The sequence below is a fragment of the Salvelinus alpinus genome, chromosome 5 (assembly GCF_045679555.1).
Source record: "Salvelinus alpinus chromosome 5, SLU_Salpinus.1, whole genome shotgun sequence".
NCBI classification, from domain to species: Eukaryota; Metazoa; Chordata; class Actinopteri; order Salmoniformes; family Salmonidae; genus Salvelinus; species Salvelinus alpinus.
In genome coordinates this window covers 30,823,209-30,845,239 of record NC_092090.1, presented here as the reverse complement: position 1 = coordinate 30,845,239, position 22,031 = coordinate 30,823,209, and the positions used below count along the sequence as shown (strand labels likewise).

Here is a 22,031-nt window from a genome sequence, read left to right as displayed (position 1 = left end):
GAATGCATTTCAATTAAACAGGTGTGCCTTGTTAAAAGTGAATTTGTGGAATTTCTTTCCTTCTTAATGTGTTTGAGCCAATCCATTGTGTTGCGACAAGGTAGGTGTGGTATACCGAAGATAGCCCAATTTGGTAAAAGACCAAGTCCATATTATGGCAAGAACAGCTCAAATAAGCAAACAGAAACGACAGTCCATCATCACGTTAAGACATGAAGGTCAGTCAATACGGAACATTTCAAGAACTTTGAATGTTTCTTCAAGTGCAGTCTCAAAAACCATCAAACGCTATGATGAAACCGGCTCTCATGAGGACCGCCACAGGAAAGGAAGACCCAGAGTTACCTCTGCTGCAGAGGATAAGTTCATTAGAGGTACCAGCCTCAGAAATTCCAGACCAAATAAATGCTTCACAGAGTTCAAGTAACAAACACATCTCAAAATCAACTGTTCAGAGGGGACTGTGTGAATCAGGCCTTCATGGTCAAATTGCTGCAACGAAACCACTACTAAATGACACCAATAAGAGCACGGTGGAAATCTGTCCTTTGTTCTTATGAGTCCAAATGTGCGATTTTTGGTTCCAACCGCCGTGTCTTTGTGAGACGCAGAGTAGATGGTTTAGTCATTTAAGTTAACACTGTGAAACGTGTAGAAAAAAAATATATAGGTTTCATCATATTTTTTGGAGTGTAGGCAACGATTTAGCAGCGGTAGCCTTTATGTAAATGGAGCTATTTATGTAAATGCATAGGCAACCACGAACAGTTGCAAAAGTCTCTGGATAAGAGCCAGTTAGGTCATCCATTTGTTCACTTATTTTTTTATTAACATATTGAACTATAGATTTAAAAAACTATTTATGCTGAGTAAGTTGAATCTCTGCAGTTCAGCACTTACACTTTCCTGTCTCACTGTTTTTCAGACAGACGAAAGTATAAGGTGCTTTGATTTTCTAAAAGTTATTTCATTATTTGGCTAACAAATTTCATTGGAACTAAAACACTCTTGTAAAAGGACATTGTATTTGTTATGTATTTAAATTCAGGTAAGGAGAATGTGTAACACGGGAGGCCATTTTAATTCCACAAGGGGGAGTGTGGTGAGACTGCAGTGGCCACCTAGTTTTTCCCTGCTAAAGCAGTAGTGGATCTTTCCCTGGACATTCAGTTGACGGCTCATTAATCTGCCCTGGCGGAGGTCCCCAAATCTGGCACCAGAGAAAAGGATTCCCCACACCTTGTCCTCACTCTCGCAATTCCACCTGCCTGGGCCAACCACTGAAATGAGGAGGAGATGAGGACCACAACAACAAGACGGGGGATTCCTGGCAGCATAAAAACAAAGAAATCACTTCCTGCCCGTGGAGCCACCGGGATGTCCTCTGTGAGTGGGCGTGTGAAAGCGGGAGGGGGGGGGGGGAGGCACAGAGAAACACTCACCCACTATCATCTGTGGGCTGGTAATGAGGGATGCTGGAGGAGAAAAATCTATTGCAGTGGTCGTGGGTGGACCTGACAAAAAGACAAAACACTCAACAATATTGAGTTCTGGGGCTGGGCGACAGGCTTTTAGTCCATACATTTTGAAAAGATGTCTCTTTTCCTAAGAGTGATAGGGGAGGTCGTGAATGGGGGCTGGATAAATAGTTCAACTTGCTGAGAAAACTTATTCTTTCTTTTTAAACATTGTATAAAAGCTATGTTCGACACTTGCAGAGAACATTGTTTCATTCAAATAATTAGGTTACAACAAAGGGAGTGTCAGGGATGATGCAGGGGGTTTCATCAAGGCTATTAACTTAGCCTGAGTAAAAAGGCCTAATTGTATCATCAGCCAGGGTGTACCACAGTGATTTATGATTACTGACTGATGGGCTAGGAACACAGAGATACTCTCTGTATGTTCCTAGCTGACGGGGCAGCCCTGACATTATGTGGTGATGCTGACTGACACTACCTTCTCAAGTGTATTATGATCAGTCATTAAACTAATGACTTGCAAGTATCAAAAGGAGTGACCGAGAAGGGGGATAACGTACATTATGTGGACTTTTAAAATATGGTCATCCTATTCATCCATTTCAAAATCTTAGTGGCACTTTGTTAGTCATCTTCTGACACCTTCTTACTTTGAATCAATTTGATTTATTTTAGTCATTTTCATAGCAATAAGCAGCCAGAAATCCTGTCTTGAGTAAAGTAATAACCTCCAGGTCAGGAAAAGCCTGATTCTGCCCTGAGAAAGGATATCCTTCTCCAAGCCCCCAACCGCCGTCTTCCACATCATGGTTTATAACCACCTTTAGGCCTCACACTGCCCATTATTCAATTAGCCAAATGCTACAATTGAATCAAGATGGTGAAGATAATTAGGTTAAAATGGTTATCCGGCTGGCTAAGCGCATTCACGTTCAAGGTGAATAGAAAAATATTCAATTGTACAAACTGTAATCTTTTAAGAGCTAATTTGGTGGTTAATGAGGCCAATCTAGTTTGGGTAATTTATGGTTGATGGGAAGGGAAGGAAGGCCAGCAGGAGAGCAACACTGTGGCTGCTTGAGATAAAGCTCATTTCTGGAGTATAAAAAGGTTTTACAAGGTCCATCTCTAGACTTATCAACTATCTCTAGACTGATCAGCACAATTAAGACCTAAGCCCATAACCTTATCGCCATTTTTGTAAGTAGTACAATCACTTGTTATTTTAAAGGCTTTGCATGTGCAGCACTACTAGCCCTGACAGTGTGAGAAAAATGTTGGGAAATATCACAGTCCACCTGTGTAGATATCTGTGCTGGACTTCATGCGTGGGAGGCAGCGGGGTGTGAAAGGCTGCATTGCCATTTACCCACTTTGGTGTAATTGCAGCGTTTGCTCTCAGATACCCATCATCTCCCTAAGTGCTCCATTCATACACACTATGCTTAGCCTGACAAGAGCAACTACGCAGGGTTGATTGCTTTACAATAGCAGATCAAAATATTAATCTGACTCAGTTCAGTGATTTAAGTGAGTATTTGGCTAACATGGAGCGTGGGTTTCCTCCCAGTCATTGACTTGTCAGTGAAACCCCCACTTAAACAAACAGGGTCTGTGATTACACTACCTAGCTGCTCTACAGGACAGCTGATGGAAACAGAGTGCAGACACCTGATTGCCTTACTGGTTCATTAACAGAAATGGTGGGGGGATTTCACATGGAGAATCTCCACCATATGAATTTCTATTGTAAGACCGTTTAAGTGTTTACATGTGCCGTCATTACTACATGGAAATGTAAACACAAAAACGAAATGGTTTGTAGCTGTTTATTTACATGTGTACCTTGACCAAGGCTGCTATTACATATAGCCTAATAGACCACATGAATGAATAAACATTTTATTTATGTTTGTGAGACCTTACATTACAGTTTATAAACAGTTACCATTGTCGTTGCAATGTTCCAGCGAGCAGTCTGAACATGACGCATTTGAATTCTCCATCAAAGAGAAATTACAGTAAGAGCTGGATTCAATCAAACATGGCAAAGTAGCTTAGTGTTTATGTAGTTTCTATTTACACAACTAGCCTACTTCCTGCACACACAAGTGTCTCAGTCTGAAAGTTGAAGGTAAGATGGATGTGCAGTACCCAAAACATTCTGCTAATGTATTTGAGTATGGGGGAGGGGACTGAGTATGCCAATATGTATATACTGGAAGGCTGGTTTGACAATGTTGCTATGAGTGTAATTACAGCATCATACACAAGTAAGCACAACTTAAAGGGGCAATCTGTGACTACTACATCCCACATGGCCTTTTAAATGAATGATGTATACACACTGATTCTTGAAGAATATATCTTATAAATTCCTCAAGAGCTTAGTTTAACTGTCGTACCCCATCAGAACCCAAAATATCGCCTAAACTTTTTTGTAAATAATGTCATTATAAACACTGTATGGCCTCAAAACATGGCTAAAACTCAAATGTTGCATCATGGATAGTCAGTCCATACATAGCTCTGTCTATGAATTTGAGAGTGGTTACATTTCTTAAGCCCCATCCCTCAGCATTTTACCAAAACAGTGGCGGGGTGTCCTTTATTATTGTTTAAACAGCAGATTGCTGCTTTAACGTAAAGTATTACAGCTTTTAATTACTGTGCTACATTGCCGGTCCTTCAGCTTTTAATAAATTCTTTTTCAGCATTTGGGGGTGAAGCACAAACTGTATAAAGCAATACCGTAATATATATGCAACTAGGCTACACCCTGGATAGAGCCTGTCAATGTGCAGTGACTAGAATTAAATTAAAAAATCCATCTAACACTTGTTTTTAATGGCAAGCTCTTGGCTAGCTTTATTGGGACAGTTGGCCAATGGGCGGAGAGTGAAGGAGTTACAGTAAGAGGTGCTAAAGTTCAGGCAGGAGTGTTGCAGGCAGCACTCTATGTCCTGCCAACAGCCTTACGGTGGCACAATGCCTGACTAAGTTGTTGACCCATGGCCCCCACCTGCCCTGTCCGTGCAGCATCTCTCGGCCACCCAGGGGGCCCATCAAGTCTCCCTCCGCACTGCCCACCAGAAACAGAAGGCCTTTGACTCATGCCCATCTGTCCTTGTAGTATGTATGGGAAAGCCAAGGTAGTGGGATCTTGGTGACTTAATGTGCCCTCTCAAGAGAAGTAGCCCATCTTATGAACTGAGAAGTGAAGTTTGGCCACAAACAACCTTTCAAAGAATGCAGATTTCCCTATAATTCATCATGTGGTAAAAACAGGCAAAATGCACAACAAACCTTACCTGCTGTTCCATAGAATTTTTAACCATCAAGGGCTCACTAAGAAAAGGTGGGTTGACACACACACACACACACACACACAGCGTGTTAGAGAAGAAAGACTTACCTGGCAAGGTTGAATATCTAAACATTGGAGCACTTTTTTAAGCATGACAGGTGTGTGCAGTGTCTGTTCAGCCAAGATGGTGGAGTCATCTTTACGTCTGTCCTGGTGACCAGGCTCCATGGGAGCAAAGCCAGAGTAATACAACCTACTCCCCTTCCATGGCTGGCTGACTCTACAAGCAACATCAAGAGCCACTCTCCATGATGATCTCAAAGTGGGACAAGCAGACACATGCTGGCATGCCATGGTCTGAAGAGAATTGGAAGGGCATAGACATGATGAGAGTGACATGACAAAAACATAGCAACTTTGTAAGATGCTATTCTAGCTAGTGGCTAATACAATAAATGCTCGCTAGCTTATCAGAAAATATTGATCCGTTTTTTCTATCTAGTTATCCAGCTACAGTAAATAGCTAGCTACTTAGCCAACTACACAGTAAACCAAATCAAAGTGGGCTCCAGGGCACATTTTTACACTAGAGTGCAGTACTCAGTAGAAGAAGACCACGTTGAAGAGAGTCATCTAATTTCAAAGTGGAGAAGTGCGAAATAATGATTTGTGTAGCTAGCGTTAGACAGATACTAGCTAGCTATTCTCAGGTGCATCTTCATAAAAAACTATCGGGGAAAAGTGTTCGGATATGTGCGTTCCGTTCAGCTGTAGTAGATAGTTAGTAGCTAGTGTTACAACACCTTGAATAACTTGCAACTGGACGATGCAAATTGTACTTAGGACATTGATCTTAACGCAATAGTATACTTACTTTGTTATGTTAGCTATGTGTCATAATGGTTTCAATTACATGATAAAACATTTTTTGCTAGATAATAAATGGCATACGAACAGAGTTTAAAACCACTTCCTCCACCAGTACTGCAATAAAATGACTGCAACACCAAGCTCACCGACGTCACTCAAGGTGCATAGCCAATCAGCTGTTGCGAAGGAAGAGGGGGCTTGTTTTTGAAAAGACGCGCTGGTCTTGGGAGAAAAAGTAGCAGTGACAGTACTTGCTAGCGAGCCACAATTGCAAATGTGAAACAATTATAGTCAAAGGTAAGCTGTGGCTGTATTATACTTCGCTCCAGGACAGAAGTCATGTTTATGATGTATTTTACAACTCGCAGCACTTGCTGTTTTCGCTCGGAGGTGAGCTTCTATGACTCTTTGTTGACTGCTAATGTTAGCTAGCCACAAGAAGGCACTACGGGCGACGACTACACGAGACATTCAAGTCGCCCTGTTCGTTATGTAACAACATATTTGTATATATTCACTGCTTAAAATGTAACGTCGAATGCAAGTAGTTAGCTATGTTATTACTTATTAAGCTGGAGACTCTTACCTCCCTCACTAGCTTTAAGCACCAGCTGTCAGAGCAGCTCACAGATCACTGCACCTGTACATAGCTCATCTGTAAATAGGCCATCCAATCTACCTCATCCCCCATACTTTATTTATTTATTGATCTTGCTCCTTTGCACCCCAGTATCTCAACTTGCACATTCATCTTCTGCACATCCTACCATTCCAGTGTTTAATTGCTATATTGTAATTACTTTGCCACTAATGGCCTATTTATTGCCTCACCTCTCTTATCCTAACTCATTTGCACATGCTGTATATATATATTTCTACTGTATTATTGATTGTATGTTTGTTTATTCCATGTGTAGCTCTGTGTTGTTGTATGTGTCGAACTGCTTTGCTTTATCTTGGCCAGGTCGCAGTTGCAAATGAGAACTTGTTCTCAACTAGCCTACCTGGTTAAATAAAGGTGAAATAAATAAAAATTAAAAAAATTACGTCTGGCCACGCCCAATTCCACAAAGCCTGGTCTCTGCTCCACTCCATTGGAGTATATCAGAAACATCCTTCACCGTGGAGTTTAGTCAGCTAAAGCATCTTCCTTGTGATCTCTCAACTAGATCAATACACAATAAGAAGAGTCATGGACGTGTGCAGCCATGTCAAAGTGGTTGTTCGTGTGCGGCCAACTAATGACAATGAGAAGTGCGAGAACTTCAGAAATGTGGTCCAAGTTGTGGACAACCACATGCTAATATTTGACCCCAAGGAACAGCAAATTACATCTTTCGGGGGACCAAGAGTTCGAAACAGAGATGTCAACAAGAGAGCCAATAAGGACCTGAAATTTGTCTTTGATAATGTTTTTGGGGAGGATTCTTCTCAGATGGATATCTTTGAGAACACCACTAAAAGGATACTTGATGGAGTGTTGAATGGCTTTAACTGTACAGGTAATAAAATAGGCCTGAGCCTACTAATCTTTACAGGACTACACCGTCTGATTAGTAGGCTTATGGCTATGTGCACATTGAGACAGACGTTGTGAAAACAGTGTTGCAAATAGCTTAATTTAAATTAATGTCATAGTACAGAGGACCATTATAGAAATAGTCATTAGTATACTACAGTAGCCTACATCTTTGTACACCATTTAGCAGTTAAATTCCAATAGATTTGGTGTCACATTTAAACCTACCAAAATCAGATTTATTTGAATTTGAAGTGGAAGTTTTGATCATGTTTAATTACTAATCCTTCTCTGAAACGTTGCAGTCTTCGCTTATGGCGCAACAGGAGCAGGCAAGACACACACCATGTTGGGCTCAAGCAATGACCCGGGTGTGATGTATCGCACCATGACAGAGCTCTTCAACCGTATGGATCAAGTCAAGGAAGAGAAAATATTCGATGTAGCATTTTCTTATCTTGAGGTGACTCTTTGGTTTTGTCTGTCTGATTTTACAAGTAATACATTTACACAAATCAATGAATAATCTTCCTCCATCATACCTGGGAATTAAAGAAACACATTTTATTAATGAACAATTAGAATTTATATTGTCAATAGAAACCAGCCAAGTTTTTGTCATAACTGGTTTGCAGGTCTATAATGAGCAGATCCGGGACCTCTTGGCTAATGTGGGCCCACTTGCAGTGAGGGAGGACCCCTCGAATGGAGTGGTTGTCCAAGGCCTTACTCTGCACCAGGTTAGTGATCGACAGGTTATTTGTTGTGTCTGTCAGGTGTGTTTGTTGTCCTTTTTTCCTTAGTTGAATGAATTTACATCTATTTTTAATGGACGTGTACTGATTTTATTTGTTTAAAAAGTATTCATGTGACCTATTCTGTAGCCTAAGTCTGCTGAGCACATCCTTGAAGCTTTGGATTATGGCAATCGGAATAGAACGCAGCACCCCACTGACATGAATGCCACCTCGTCACGGTCCCATGCTGTATTTCAGGTATGCTATTTCAATGGAGTGGTGTCATCTACCTTTCCTCCTTTACCAGACAGCAAGCAGGTTTACCCACTGCAGTCACTGAACAGGTGAAGATGAAATTGTTGGTGTTCTTGTCCCACTAGATTTACTTGAAGCAACAGGACAGGACGGCCAGCCTTAATCCAAATGTCCGTGTGGCCAAAATGAGCCTGATTGACCTCGCTGGCTCCGAGCGAGCAAGTGCCACTAACGCAAAGGGAGCACGTCAACGGGAAGGCGCTAACATCAACCGCTCACTCCTTGCCCTGGGAAATGTCATCAACGCTCTGGCTGACCCTAAGGTATGTGTAAAGCATCTTGATGCATGTTTCTCATTCAATATGACAAATTATTCAAAGGAAATGTTTCTGCTCACAGAATTCAATATAATTCAAAAAGGTGGTTGATCTTTTGACAATAACACCCACAGGCATTTCTGTGAGACTCGTAAGCAATGTTGAGCAGGCCTTGGTCCTGCTACCTCACCACTGAGAATACACAAACTTATGTCTAGATTTAATACTAAGACAGGTGTGTCAAACTAATTTTGCCCTAGGGGCCGCTTTCGGTGTTCAAAGTCCAGAGGGACGCACTGAAACGTATATTTCCTTGCCATCAAAATTTGCTAAAGATAGTCCTCTATCCACAATTTTTTGAATTTTCAATGCTCCCGGATTGTCTGGCTTTCATTTCTGGGATTATTAGCGCGCTGGACACAGTCAAGAAACTGTATGAATGTAGGATCATTATCATTTCTACACAGTTTCCATTTGGTTTTAGTAATTTTATACTATTGAGTTCATTCCCCCCCACACACTTTTATCCAAAGCGACTTAGTCATGTGTGCATAGATTTTATTTATGGCTGGTCCCGGTAATTGAACCCACTACCGTAGTGTTACAACTGAATACATATGTTTATCTCACCGGTGAATGGTGTTAGGGTTATCCTTTGCTGTCGTTCATTTTCACTGTGCCAGTTGATTTCTGTGGTCACTGCATTTTTTAAGATGATTTTGTTCTTGTTGTGGATATTTAGGTCGGTCTAGTCTAATTTATTCTGCCTTCATTTTGTTTGTATGTTGTTTAATTGATTGCAATTTTACATCACACTGGCAGCAATACTCCCCTGGTCTGTCATTGCCAGAAAAAAAAGTGAGCAGCTCCCTGTGACTCAAGGAGCCTTGCTTGGTCTGTTAGCAAGCCAATTATTTGGGTAATATTTAATTCCAGTTGCATACATTAACCTGTCACTGAGTCTTCTTGGTTTACCACTGAACCTGGGGATTCCACAAGCAGGCCACATGCATTTAGGAAATGCTGCACAAACATGCCACGCAGTACCAAAATGTATTTTTATTATGGCACCATTGTTCGCTTCAGGGAATGATACCTTGATGTCCCAGCTAGGACTGGTCCCATGGCCATGAAGTGCAGTTGCACATTTAGCCTTTGTGGTTTTCTCCATTGGCCCATTTCCTCTCTCTCTCAGGCTGTTTCTCTGTACATTGTAAATCCTGCTCTGACGAAAGACTCACTCTGCTTAATTGGGACAACCTTCTTTTAGCTGCAAACTTTGAGCTCCCATAGGATCAGCTGGAAATATAAGGGTTTCCTGATTCCAGATGTAGGTTTTGGCCAGGGAGAACAGCTGAGCAGCCCCCAGCCCATTGCAGATCACTTTGCCTCTGCAAGTTCCTGGTAATTCCTGCCATTTGAATCTCCATGCGACTGTGACTCACCTGAACAGATGTAATGTACTCAAGACGCATCTGTGCCATTAGTGAAGCCAGGCTGAATTCAGACCTAGCACATTCACACCAGCAGAAGATAATGTGCTTGGGTGTTTTCATATTCTATAGAAATGAAAGGTATCTGTCTGCCAGAAACCTGTTTATGGAAACAAATAGTTACCGTCTGCCAAAGTAAAAATAAGAATGTGTATATAGAAAACATTAAGAATACCTTCCTAATATTGAGTTGCACCGCACCCCCCCTTGCACTCAGAACAGCCTCAATTCGTCAGGGCATGGACTCTACAAGATGTCGAAAGTGTTCCACAGGGATGCTGGCCCATGTTGACTCCAATGCTTCCCACAGTTGGCTGGATGTTCTTTGGGTGGCGGACCATTCTTGATACACACTGGAAACTGTTGAGTATGTAAAACCCAGCAGTGTTGCAGATCTTGACACAAACGGGTGTTTCCTGGCACCTACTACCATACCTCGTTCCAAGGCACCTAAGTATTTTGCCTTGCCCATTCACCCTTTGAATGGCACACACACAATCCATCTCTCAATTGTCTCAAAGCTTAAAAATTATTATTTAACCTGTCTCCTCACCTTCATCTACTCTGATTTTGAAGTGGATTTAACAAGTGACTTCAATAAGGGATCATAGCTTTCACCTGATCAGTCTGTCATGGAAAGAGCAGGTGTTCTTAATGTTTTGTACATTCAGTGTATGTTCTAAAACAGCCCCCTATACAGCCTTATTAGTGTGTTGTCCCATTGTCACTGGACATTTACTGTATGAGTCCCAAGGGGTAATAGGACTGTGGTCAATTGCATTTTGACGCAAGCAAGTTGGAATTAATTGGTATGAATAAAAAAGCATTTATGTTCTGTGAGGCTTGTCAGGCCTAACCTTTTCCTGTTTTGCACTTTTACTCTTTTCTCAGGCTAATGTTGCTTTTGCTTTATTTATTTTAGCAGAGTAAGAAAGCCCACATACCATACAGGGACAGCAAGCTAACACGACTCCTTAAAGATTCTCTTGGCGGGAACTGCAGGACGGTCATGATCGCCAACATTAGCCCCACCTCCAAATCTTATGACGACACCCACAACACACTGAAATACGCCAACAGGGCCAAAGAGATCAAATCATCGGTCAGTAAACTACTCACCCATCCCAACAATGTTATAGGATTTACTTAGGCCTCTTTGGCTGTGCTCTCCTTAGTGTACCTTCATTTGTAATAAACTCTGTTTTTAAAAGCCAAACATAAGTTCAGAGGTAGTTTTGATAGTGAAACTTGTACTACATGGCATTTCTTACAATATTTCTGTTTGTAATGCCTCTCTTTCTCCCTCCATACATTATTACATGCATCTACCTGTCCTTTAGCTCAAGAGGAATGTTGTCAGCTTGGACAGTCACATCGGCCAGTATGCAGTGATATGCGAGAGGCAGCGAGAAGAGGTAATATAAGATGCAGCACCAATCTCTACTACGCAGACTGGAGGCCCTTAGGTTCTGAAAATGTGTGGACATACATTTCACAATTTATCAACAGTTTATGCCATTTCAGATCGTTCAGTTGAAGAAGAAGTTGAAAGAGTATGAGGAGAGGAAGATGGGCCCTCTTGTTCCTGGAGGCTCTAATACCATCTCCAGTCAGAACCAAACAGAGATTCACAAGTAGGTACTTATTTCTTGTACCAATGTGCATGCAACAACCAAAAGGCAAAACTTGTATTTATACAGTAATACAAGTTCTGTTATGCATAATATGCACCACACTTGAGTGTCCTTTAAACTTGTACACTTTAATTGAAATCCATAGATAATTTATAATGTTGAGGGAAAGTACAAAGCCCAAGGACCTGGGCTTTGGGTGGAGAGTTTGCTCTGCATTTTTGATAGGGGAAGCTGTGAGCCACATAAAAAATAAAACTACACATATAATATATCGATATTCGTTAAAAAAGTCCTTCCTTCACTCCCCTCCAAGGGCTGCAGTGGTGTCTGTTTAAAAAGGGAGAGAGGAGAAGGGGGGGTGGAGCTGAATGAGTCTCATTCCCACGCATTTCATTCACCGGCATCAGAATTCACAACTCGCACAATGTGAGGCTCTGAAGAGAGGCAGCATGCTTTTCACACAATTAAAAATTCATCAGTCTGGCAAGGCCACGGCGGCTCCTACGTCACAGGGGTTACATTGGAGATTGCAGTCACATCTCAGCGGCTGCTCTCCACTGTCTGTTTATTTATTTACCTACATATCCCTCTTCCTTTACCAGAATGAGACATTGTTGCAAGGCCTCTGCCTTATTGGGTGAAAGCTGCTGAGGGTGATCCAGGGCAGCTGCCTGATTTTAACACTGTTCAACCTGTTGAGTTGTACAATAACATGACATAGGATTTTTACTTGAGGAAGGGCAAACACTGAAAAGTTTTATTTTTATAAACCTTTGCCCTACATTATTAAGCAAAGACTCCATTTAACAATAACTGGCTGGTTGCCCCTTTTTCTGGACAGGGTGTCAGAGTCCCTACAGAGCATTTTCTCCAGCCGTACTCAGATCAGGAGGGAGCACCTTGTTCTGGAGCGGCAGCTGAAGGAGAACGAGTTACGTCAGCGCCACAGTGAGGAGTGCAACCAGCAGGCCCAGCTCTTCGGTGCCAAAGACAAGACTGAGAAGGTCTGAAAAAGACCCTGCTTATCACCATGTCATTTTAGCCAGAAAATGGTCCCAAAAGGAGCTTGTCTTTTATGATGTACCAGTGATAGATGGATGTTGAAAGTACATATACTCCTTTGTCATATCCCAATCTGATAGGCTCTGTTGTTGAATAGGCCACCTGCAAGCACGAGCGCAAGCTGGCTTCCCTGCTCACACAGCAGCAGCACATCCGCAAGAGGCTGAAGGAGGCTGAACTGCGCTTCCTTGAGAACGACGGCTGGCTGCACCGCGTGGAGAATGACGTGAAGCTACTGGGACAGGACTCCCAGCCACCAGTGGTGAGGCAACTGCTGGAGAGGTCAGGAGATATGGTAGCGCTTGACCCAGGGGTGGTGTTAGTGGTGTGGTATATGGGTTATTTTGTTCATATACTGGTCGGGGAGATGTAGAGGAAGATGGTCCCTCCAGGATTTTTTAAAAGTTTTTTTTGTTGCTAAATCAACAATTCCCTGAATATTATGTGAGGGCTTGCACATTTCACCAATCACTGCACTATTTCTGCATAAAACTGTAAAAACATTTGTTATATTATCGCATAAAGCTGACCCATTACCGCAGTACAAAAAGAGGGCTCGCAATTCAAATCAAATTGTATTTGTCACATGCGCCGAATACAACAGGTATAGCCCTTACCATGAAGTGCTTACTTACAAGCCCTTAACCAACAATGCAGTTCAAGAAATAGCGTTAAGAAAATATTTACTAAATAAACGAAAGTTTTAAAAAAAGTTACACAGTAAATAACAATAACTAGGCTATGTACAGGGGGTACCGGTACCGAGTCGATGTGCGGGGGTACAGGTTAGTCGAGGTAATTTGACCATATAGGTTGGGGTAAAGGGACTATGCATAGATAATAAACAGTGAGTAGCAGTAGTGTAAATACAAAAGGGAGGGGGTCAATGTAAATAATCCGGGTGGCCATTTGATTAAATGTTGAGCAGTCTTATGGCTTGGGGGTGGATGTTGTTAAGGGGGCTTTTGGACCTAGACTTGGCACTCCGGTACTGCTTGCTGTGCGGTAGCAGAGAGAACAGTCTATGACTTTGGTGACTGGAGTCTTTGACAATTTTTTGGGGCCTTCCTCTGACACTGCCTAGTATATGGGTCCTGGACGACAGGAAGCTTGGCCCCAGTGATGTACTGGGCCATACGCACTACCCTCTGTAGCGCCTTCGGTCGGATGCCGAGCAGTTGCCATACCAGGCGGTGATGCAACCGGTCAGGATGCTCTCGATGGTGCAGCTATAGAACTTTTTGAAGATCTGGGGACCCATGCCACATCTTTTCAGTCTCCTGAGGGGGAAAAGGCATTGTTGTGCCCTCTTCACGAGTTTCTTGGTGTGTTTGGACCATGATAGTTTGTTGGGTATGTCCACGATCAGTTCCTTTATCTTGCTCACGTTGAGGGAGAGGTTGTTGTCCTGGCACCACACTGCCATGTCTCTAACCTTCTCCCTATAGGCTGGCCATTGTTGTCGTGATCAGGCCTACTACCACTGTTGTGTCGTCGGGAAACTTCATGATGGTATTGGAGTCGGGCTTGGCCACGCAGTCGTGGGTGAACAGGGAGTACAGGAGGGGACTAAGCATGCACCCCTGAGGGGTCCCCGTGTTGAGGATCAAGCCACACGTCAACACACACTTTTTGTCCCTCAACGGTGCATTGTTGCCCTGCAAATATCACACAAAATCCTCACAAAATCCTGGAGGGATTGGGAAGACTTATTGACAATGCTGCTAATTGTAAGCTACCTAAACTAAGCCATATTTTTGGTTGCTGGCTCGCTGGATCAGATCCATATAATAAACAAATTGCTAATTATACGTTGAAATGGTTCTACTTATAGTTAAGGTGACCTATCCCTTTTAAATGTTATTTTCCATCTCCCAGAGTACATTTTAGAAGGGATGGGAATGCGTCACAGGAATTTTACTCTATGCAAACTTTTAATTTTTTACTTATGATTTGTTTGTTTTTGCAAATACAGTTTATTTTCTTCCATCTGTTCTCCTGGTAATTAGAACTGTGCTTATTTTATTGCTCTTGTTCACTGGTGGATGATTGAGGTGAGTGGATCAATGATCTTTACGCATCCCTCACACAGCCAGTTACCTAAAACCATGTAGATGTTTTTTTCCTCTTTCTCATCCCTCTTCTAGGAAGTGGCACAGAACAATGATTCATCCGCTTGTCAAATGTTCTCTCTGCTGTCGTTTCGTATACTCTTTTACGTCAGAGGTGGATGACAGCTTTTTTTTTTTTTACCCAGAAGACAGGTTCTCAGAGATGAAGCATGGCACAAAATAAACCCCTCAAGACTCATTGTCTTATGCGTCACTGATGACTCCCTGCCAGCTTGTTCTCTAGCTGTGGTCAGGGTTACTCAATATGTTCCCTCATGGTCATTTCCCCAGCTCTTCCACTTTTCCCTTTCCCCCTCAGGTACTCCAGAAGGACCTTCGCTGCCACAGGCTCCAGCTACAGGTAGAGGACCTCAAGCAGCACATTGAGCAAATGACCCACCTCATCGGCATCCAGGACCAGGAGAACAAACAGAATAAAAAGTAGGTAATTTTTCTTTTACAGGGTTAAACACATAATGTTGTCACCATACCAACATTTGGACTTCGATACCGATATTCATTGTAGTATTTGATACTCTTTACCCCAGCAATACGACAGTGGAAAAATACCTCACTTCCTGTGTAAAACATGTGGCCAAGCCAATGCTCCAGCTGGAGAGCTACTGGGTGTGCAGGCTTTTGTTCCTGTTGAGCAGCTGATTGCTGGAGTCTGATATGCTACAGCAGGGCTGGAACAAAAGCCTGGAATTACATATCAGAGTTGAATCATCCACCTGTATCCACTGAAGACAGAGAGTGGAAATGCAGTGATATTACCATAAGATGGCCTTCAGTCTTAAAGGGGTTTGTTAGACTTTTCAGACCTGTAAAGTAGACTTAAGTCAATCCGAGTCAGTATTCCACAACATCTGTTGTACAGATATTGCTACATGTTTTAGAAGGTATCTTCAGGCCGAATCCTACATGAATGGGAAAATATGGTCAGGTAGACACAGGCATATTAAAATGGGAATGATATTAAATAATATTTATGAATAATTGAGTATGAGTAGTGACTCACATTGTACTATGTGAGTATGAATGGCTGTGTGCCATCCATACCTGTGTCATACATTACCTCCAGAGAATGTTCAAATCAAATGTATTTATATAGCCCTTCTTTCATCAGCTGATATCTCAAGTGCTGTACAGAAACCCAGCCTAAAACCCCAAACAGCAAGCAATGCAGGTTTAGAAGCACGGTGGCTAGGAAAAACTCCCTAGAAAGGACAAAACCTAGGACAAAACCTAGAGAGGAACCAGGCTATGATGGGTGGCCAGTCCTCTTCTGGTTGTGCCGGGTGGAGATTATAACAGAACATGGCCAAGATGTTCAAATGTTCATGAATGACCAGCATGGTCAAATAATAATAATCACAGTAGTTGTCGAGGGTGCAGCAAGTCAGCACCTCAGGAGTAAATGTCAGTTGGCTTTTCATAGCCGATCATTAAGAGTATCTCTACCGCTCCTGTAGTCTCTAGAGAGTTGAAAACAGCAGGTCTGGGACAGGTAGCACGTCCAGTGAACAGGTCAGGGTTCCATAGCCGCAGGCAGAACAATTGAAACTGGAGCAGCAGCACGGCCAGGTGGACTGGGGACAGCAAGGAGTCATCATGCCAGGTAGTCCTGAGGCATGGTCCTAGGGCTCAGGTCCTCAGAGAGAGAGAATTAGAGAGAGCATACTTAAATTCACACAGGACACCGAATAAGACAGGAGAAGTACTCCAGATATAACAAACTGACCCTAGTCCCCCGACACATAAACTACTGCAGCATAAATACTGGAGGCTGAGACAGGAGGGGTCAAGAGACACTGTGGCCCCATCCGATGATACCCCCAGACAGGTCCAAACAGGAAGGATATAACCCCACTCACTTTTCCAAAGCACAGCCCCCACACCACTAGAGGGATATCTTCAACCACCAACTTACCATCCTGAGACAAGGCCGAGTATAGCCCACAAAGTGACTCAGTGACTCATCCCACTCAAGTGACGCACCCCTCCTAGGGACGGCATGAAAGAGCGCCAGTGACTCAGCCCCTGTAATAGGGTTAGAGGCAGAGAATCCCAGTGGAGAGAGGGGAACCGGCCAGGCAGAGACAGCAAGGGCGGTTCGTTGCTCCAGAGCCTTTCCGTTCACCTTCACACTCAATCATATGACCCACTGAAGAGATGAGTCTTCAATAAAGACTTAAAGGTTGAGACCGAGTCTGCGTCTCTCACATGGGTAGGCAGACCATTCCATAAAAATTTAGCTCTATAGGAGAAAGCCCTGCCTCCAGCTGTTTGCTTAGAAATTCTAGGGACAATTAGGAGGCCTGCGTCTTGTGACTGTAGCGTACGTGTAGGTATGTACGGCAGGACCAAATCGGAAAGATAGGTAGGAGCAAGCCCATGTAATGCTTTGTAGGTTAGCAGTAAAATCTTGAAATCAGCCCTTGCTTTAACAGGAAGCCAGTGTAGGGAGGCTAGCACTGGAGTAATATGATTTTTAAAAATTAGTTCTAGTCAGGATTCTAGCAGCCGTATTTAGCACTAACTGAAGTTTATTTAGTGCTTTATCCGGGTAGCCGGAAAGTAGAGCATTGCAGTAGTCTAACCTAGAAGTAACAAAAGCATGGATAAATTTTTCTGCATCATTTTTGGACAAAGTTTCTGATTTTTGCAATGTTACGTAGATGGAATAAAGCTGTCCTTGAAACAGTCTTGATATGTTCGTCAAAAGAGAGATCAGGGTCCAGAGCAACGCCGAGGTCCTTCAGTTTTATTTGAGACGACTTTACAACCATCAAGATTAATTGTCAGATTCAACAGAAGATCTCTTTGTTTCTTGGGACCTAGAACAAGCATCTCTGTTTTGGCCGAGTTTAAAAGTAGAAAGTTTGCAGCCATCCACTTCCTTATGTCTGAAACACAGGCTTCTAGCGAGGGCAATTTTGGGGCTTCACCATGTTTCATTGAAATGTACAGCTGTGTGTCATCTGCATAGCAGTGAAAGTTAACATTATGTTTTCGAATGTTGTTGTTGGTTACTTATATGAATTAGTGAATAGGGAGTATTAGTCTTTTAAATTATACTCTACTAGATGTTGCATACATATGCAACAAAATTCACTTTGGCACCTTTTACACTATAAATTGTGATACTGACTCAACAGAACATCTTTTAAGCCTGCGTTTCATGCTTTCTTCTGTTCAGAATGGTGCACATGCTGCTGCCTGCCTACAGCAGACAGTACTGGATGCTGAGGGGGTCGGGCCTGGTCACAGCTACCGACGAGGCTGAGAACCAGGACCTGGAGCACCTGGTCCTCAGGGAGAGGGGTGTGGTGTGGGCTGATCAGGAGAAGGCAGGGGAGCAGAAGGATGAGGAGACCCAGGCTGAGGTTTCCAGGCTTAGGCCAGAGCTCGCACCCATCCTGTCATTTTCACACCTCATCTGTCCCCATCAAAACAGTCCCTGCAGTAGTAAGTCATGACTTCATACCTTATGTTGTCTTAAAAAACGCAGAATTAGCTTCAACTCCCAGTGACAACGATGACATGTAATTCCCCCTGAGGGGTATACTACCATGCCCAGTCTTTCTAGAAAATCTAAATATATTTTGGCAAGTTAGCTGGCCATTGATCTTGCTTTGTAGTATACCCCCCTGGTTGACTGTTTAATCATCTGTTGTGGTGCTTTATTTTCAGGCCACCAGTGGCCATACAGCAATATCTGGTGGCCCTGGGCTATTGGGCTCTATTTACTGTTGATCATGGGAGCCTACACACATGGGAGCCACCATTCTCCAGGTCCTATCACACCATGTATAACCCAGCACCAGTGCACCATCAGGCCTCCTTTCATGACATTCAGCCCCTAGGAGACAATGGAGCGTGAACCAAAGCTGGCCAGCAATACTTAATTACTATGTTGCTGTCCATCAAATGTCAGCAGGTGCACCCCGCACCTGTACCCGTCACATGCTTGTTTCCCTGTGTCTTTTATTTTGTATTTTTGGCCCTGTCCACTTGTGCTTGTAGTTGAGTGATATCCTGTAATTTGACCCTCCTTTCACAAGCCATGAGCACAAATGTATGATACCAGATCTCAATAGGTCCCGTCTGTTTGTTCTATTCCCTCCTTTTTCACCTTGCAATGACTATCCTGAAGACTACTGTTATTATTTATTTAAAGCTACATTTATTGAAAGGCCCAGTGCAGTCAAAAATGTGATTTCCTGCATTTTATATATATTTCCACACTATGAAATTGTGTAAAATTATGATAATTCCCTTTTAGTTTAAGAAAAGACTGCTTAAATGTCTGCCTCTTTTGGCGGGATGGCATTTTGGCCTGCCTGGTGACATCACCAAGTGGTAAATTAGTTAATAAGAATGAGTTCCAAACCTCTCTGCCAATAACAGCTAGTTTTCCCTTCCTCATTCAGGCCACCCCCAGACAGTCCCAGAAAACTTCTTGCTTGAGAAATTGCTCTTTGCTAAGAAGCTATTTTTGTTTCCTTGTTTTCAATTAAAATTGTTAAAATCACAGTAAAGAACTTGTTACCCAGAAATGATTTCATATTTTGATAAAAATGGCTGCATTGAACTTTTAACCCCTAACACTTGTGGGAATTGGATAGGGATAGAGCTAAATGTAAATGTTTCTTACAGAAAAATAAAAAAATATGGAAATGCATAACCATGGTAGAAATTTAAAGGGAACAGTGGAGATTAGGGCAAAATTATTAGACTAAAGGTGAGGCCAACCGTTCAGCTGACACAAGACTGAATCCAAACATTAGACTGTTTTTTAACAAAATCCAAAAATTCTCCCCGCAGTAACATGATAAGAATATTCTTGGGAAATTTGAGATAGGTGCAACAAAAGACAAAAGCATTACAAAGGTTTGAGTGGGGGGTCTAAGTGATGTTTCCAAGTGGCCACACACCTGCACAGTTCCAAATTAATTTCAATGCAGTTTTATGACTCAGAAGTCCTCAACTATACATTGCTTTTTTGAGCTCTCATAGCTGTGCCGTTTAGGAATTAGAGCAAGTACACTTGTAGTTGTTTTATCTGGAATACAGCCCTGCATCTTCGCCTTTACACAATTATTGTTGCTTACACAATCCAAAAACAGTCAATTTTTATAAATCACAATCTGGGTCAGGTTGGTGAAATTTGAGCGCTTGTTCTATTGCCAACATGACTAGCAAAATTATAAAATAGGATCTTAGTGTTAGGCTTTCACAAAGCAATTCAGAGAAACAGATTGTAATTTTGTGTGCATGGAATGGATTCATGAGTAAATTAAAATGCGTGGTCCGCTGCAAATTTTTCCACAATACAACAAACCGGCTCATTCTGTTCAGGACAACCCAGGGTATAACGCCATGTTATTTTGTAACTGTACATCAAACATAGTAATCATAAATGTTGACAATGTATATTACATGAGTTTTATGATATGGAAATGTGAAGTGCACATTGGGACTCATGGGTGTTAGGCTTGCTTGTATGACATCAAAGCAGTATTTATTATAATCCTTAGCATCTCATCTTTCAAAATACATAGAGTCCTTGCAATTTACAGCATTTCCCTCACTCATACAGAACATTTTCTAAAGTTGCCCAATTAGCGGGAGGGATGGGGGCAACCTCTTGTCGTGTGCGGTGCTCAAGTTCAGAACTGCTGCGCAGTTCATGATGACTATTCACATTTGCCACAGCCAAATGCTGAGGCACGATTGTGTCTGTTCTATTGATAACTGTGCAGGCTGAGCTGTGATGCTAGTCGTCATGCTGTGTGTTGTGCTGATAACTGGGGGGGGGTGGCATGGTATTCATGAAGGAGGCTGTGTTGTTGAACATACTGTTGTCTGTCACTCAGGTGCTGAGAAACATAAGAGGAGAGTCTCGCTGCGCCTTCAACCCAATCCATCATCGAAAGGTAAACCTGTCTTTACTCTCCCTCAGGCCTGCTAACCTGGTCATTAATCTAACAGCTTGCCACATGGAATCCTTCATAGTGACAGTCCGAGGGGATCAAATATGTCCATCAAAGTCATCACTCCTGTGGTAAAAGCTCTGTTTCAGCTGTTAATTGTTCATCAGCAATTTCAGTTGTGATAAAACTGGTTTCAGGATTCACTAGTATAAACTTGGGGTGTTAACAGAGAAGGCTTGTTTCAGAAGACCACAAAGACTGGAATGGTTAAAATAATGAACTGGCAATATTAAACACCCCCACTGTAGTGGTCAAAGTGCGACCATGAGTAATATTGATCTGTGGATTAAGTGTTTTTTATTGTTTTATTCCCACTGATCACTGGTGTTTAGTGTAAAAACTTAGTTTCCCTTCTGCCAACCTCAAGAGATGATGGGACATCAATTGGCACTTCAACTGATTCTTAAACGAGGAAAAATTAAATAGACAATCTGTAAATAAACTACAAAGTATTCCGACATGAAATAGAATGTAATTTCCAGTTGTGCAGCACTGCGGACTTTCTGGTCTGGAACTAAAGATATTTTGTGAAAATGAAATAACACTCGAGACCCCTTTAGAGAAAGAAAAGGACTGGGAAAACCTTTAGGGAAGTACAATAAGGAAGTATGTGAAATATGGCCATCCAAATTGTCTGTAATGATATTTTCTGCTGAACAGGTGGTCTACATTTGGTTGAAACACATTGTGGGAAACGTCAGCTACATTTTTAAAGAAAACAACACCAGATGACCACAGCGCAACAGGAAATGGCTTAAAAAACACTTTTCACTAGGGCTGCCACAATTACCGTTTAACCGTCATGAAAGTAAAATAACCCTTATAACAGTTTTAAAACGTGTTTTTTGTGGAACAGCTGACTGAAGACTGGACAGCTGGGCATTTGTGCGGCTGAGTCTGTTTCTGGGGACGGTCAGGCATTTGTGCTGTTGAGTCTATTTCTGCGGTAACATAGACTGTTAATAACAATGTGATAACTTTGTTGCTCCTTGCTGAAAGAAGCAAGGTGTTGTAGCAAACAGGCAGCAGCACAGGCAGTCAGGAGCAGAGCAGAGGAGAAGATGTGTGTATTTTATTTTGCTATTTGAGCTGTAATAACGGTGATCACGGTCATTTGGCTGACCAATATCCGTCATCCAAAATTCCATGACCGTCACAACCCTACTTTCTGCATGTCTTATCTACTTCAGAATGGCTTTTTGTGGTTGTGAATTACATGAATGTCCTTAACTTAAGGGTTTATCAT

General features: G+C 42.3%; 1 protein-coding gene across 4 annotated transcripts in view; it reads left to right on the top strand.

The window, feature by feature from the left end:
* Positions 1–5,805: 5,805 nt before the first annotated feature.
* The window catches only part of LOC139575031 (kinesin-like protein KIF18A), a 28,435-nt gene continuing 12,209 nt past the window's right edge, over positions 5,806–22,031 (top strand). For 2 of the 4 annotated variants that reach the window (XM_071399958.1, XM_071399954.1), the window contains exons 1-14: positions 5,806–5,955; positions 6,828–7,160; positions 7,483–7,640; positions 7,813–7,917; positions 8,062–8,172; positions 8,295–8,492; positions 10,902–11,081; positions 11,320–11,394; positions 11,504–11,613; positions 12,455–12,617; positions 12,773–12,937; positions 15,106–15,227; positions 17,989–18,257; positions 20,669–20,728. In XM_071399958.1, the coding sequence (XP_071256059.1) occupies positions 6,851–7,160; positions 7,483–7,640; positions 7,813–7,917; positions 8,062–8,172; positions 8,295–8,492; positions 10,902–11,081; positions 11,320–11,394; positions 11,504–11,613; positions 12,455–12,617; positions 12,773–12,937; positions 15,106–15,227; positions 17,989–18,257; positions 20,669–20,728 (2,026 nt within the window). In that variant the 5' untranslated portion in view covers positions 5,806–5,955; positions 6,828–6,850. Of the gene's footprint in view, positions 6,049–6,827; positions 7,161–7,482; positions 7,641–7,812; positions 7,918–8,061; positions 8,173–8,294; positions 8,493–10,901; positions 11,082–11,319; positions 11,395–11,503; positions 11,614–12,454; positions 12,618–12,772; positions 12,938–15,105; positions 15,228–17,988; positions 18,258–20,668; positions 20,729–22,031 lie in introns of all 4 variants that reach the window. The other 2 variants (XM_071399957.1, XM_071399956.1) reach the window with 2 other exon arrangements.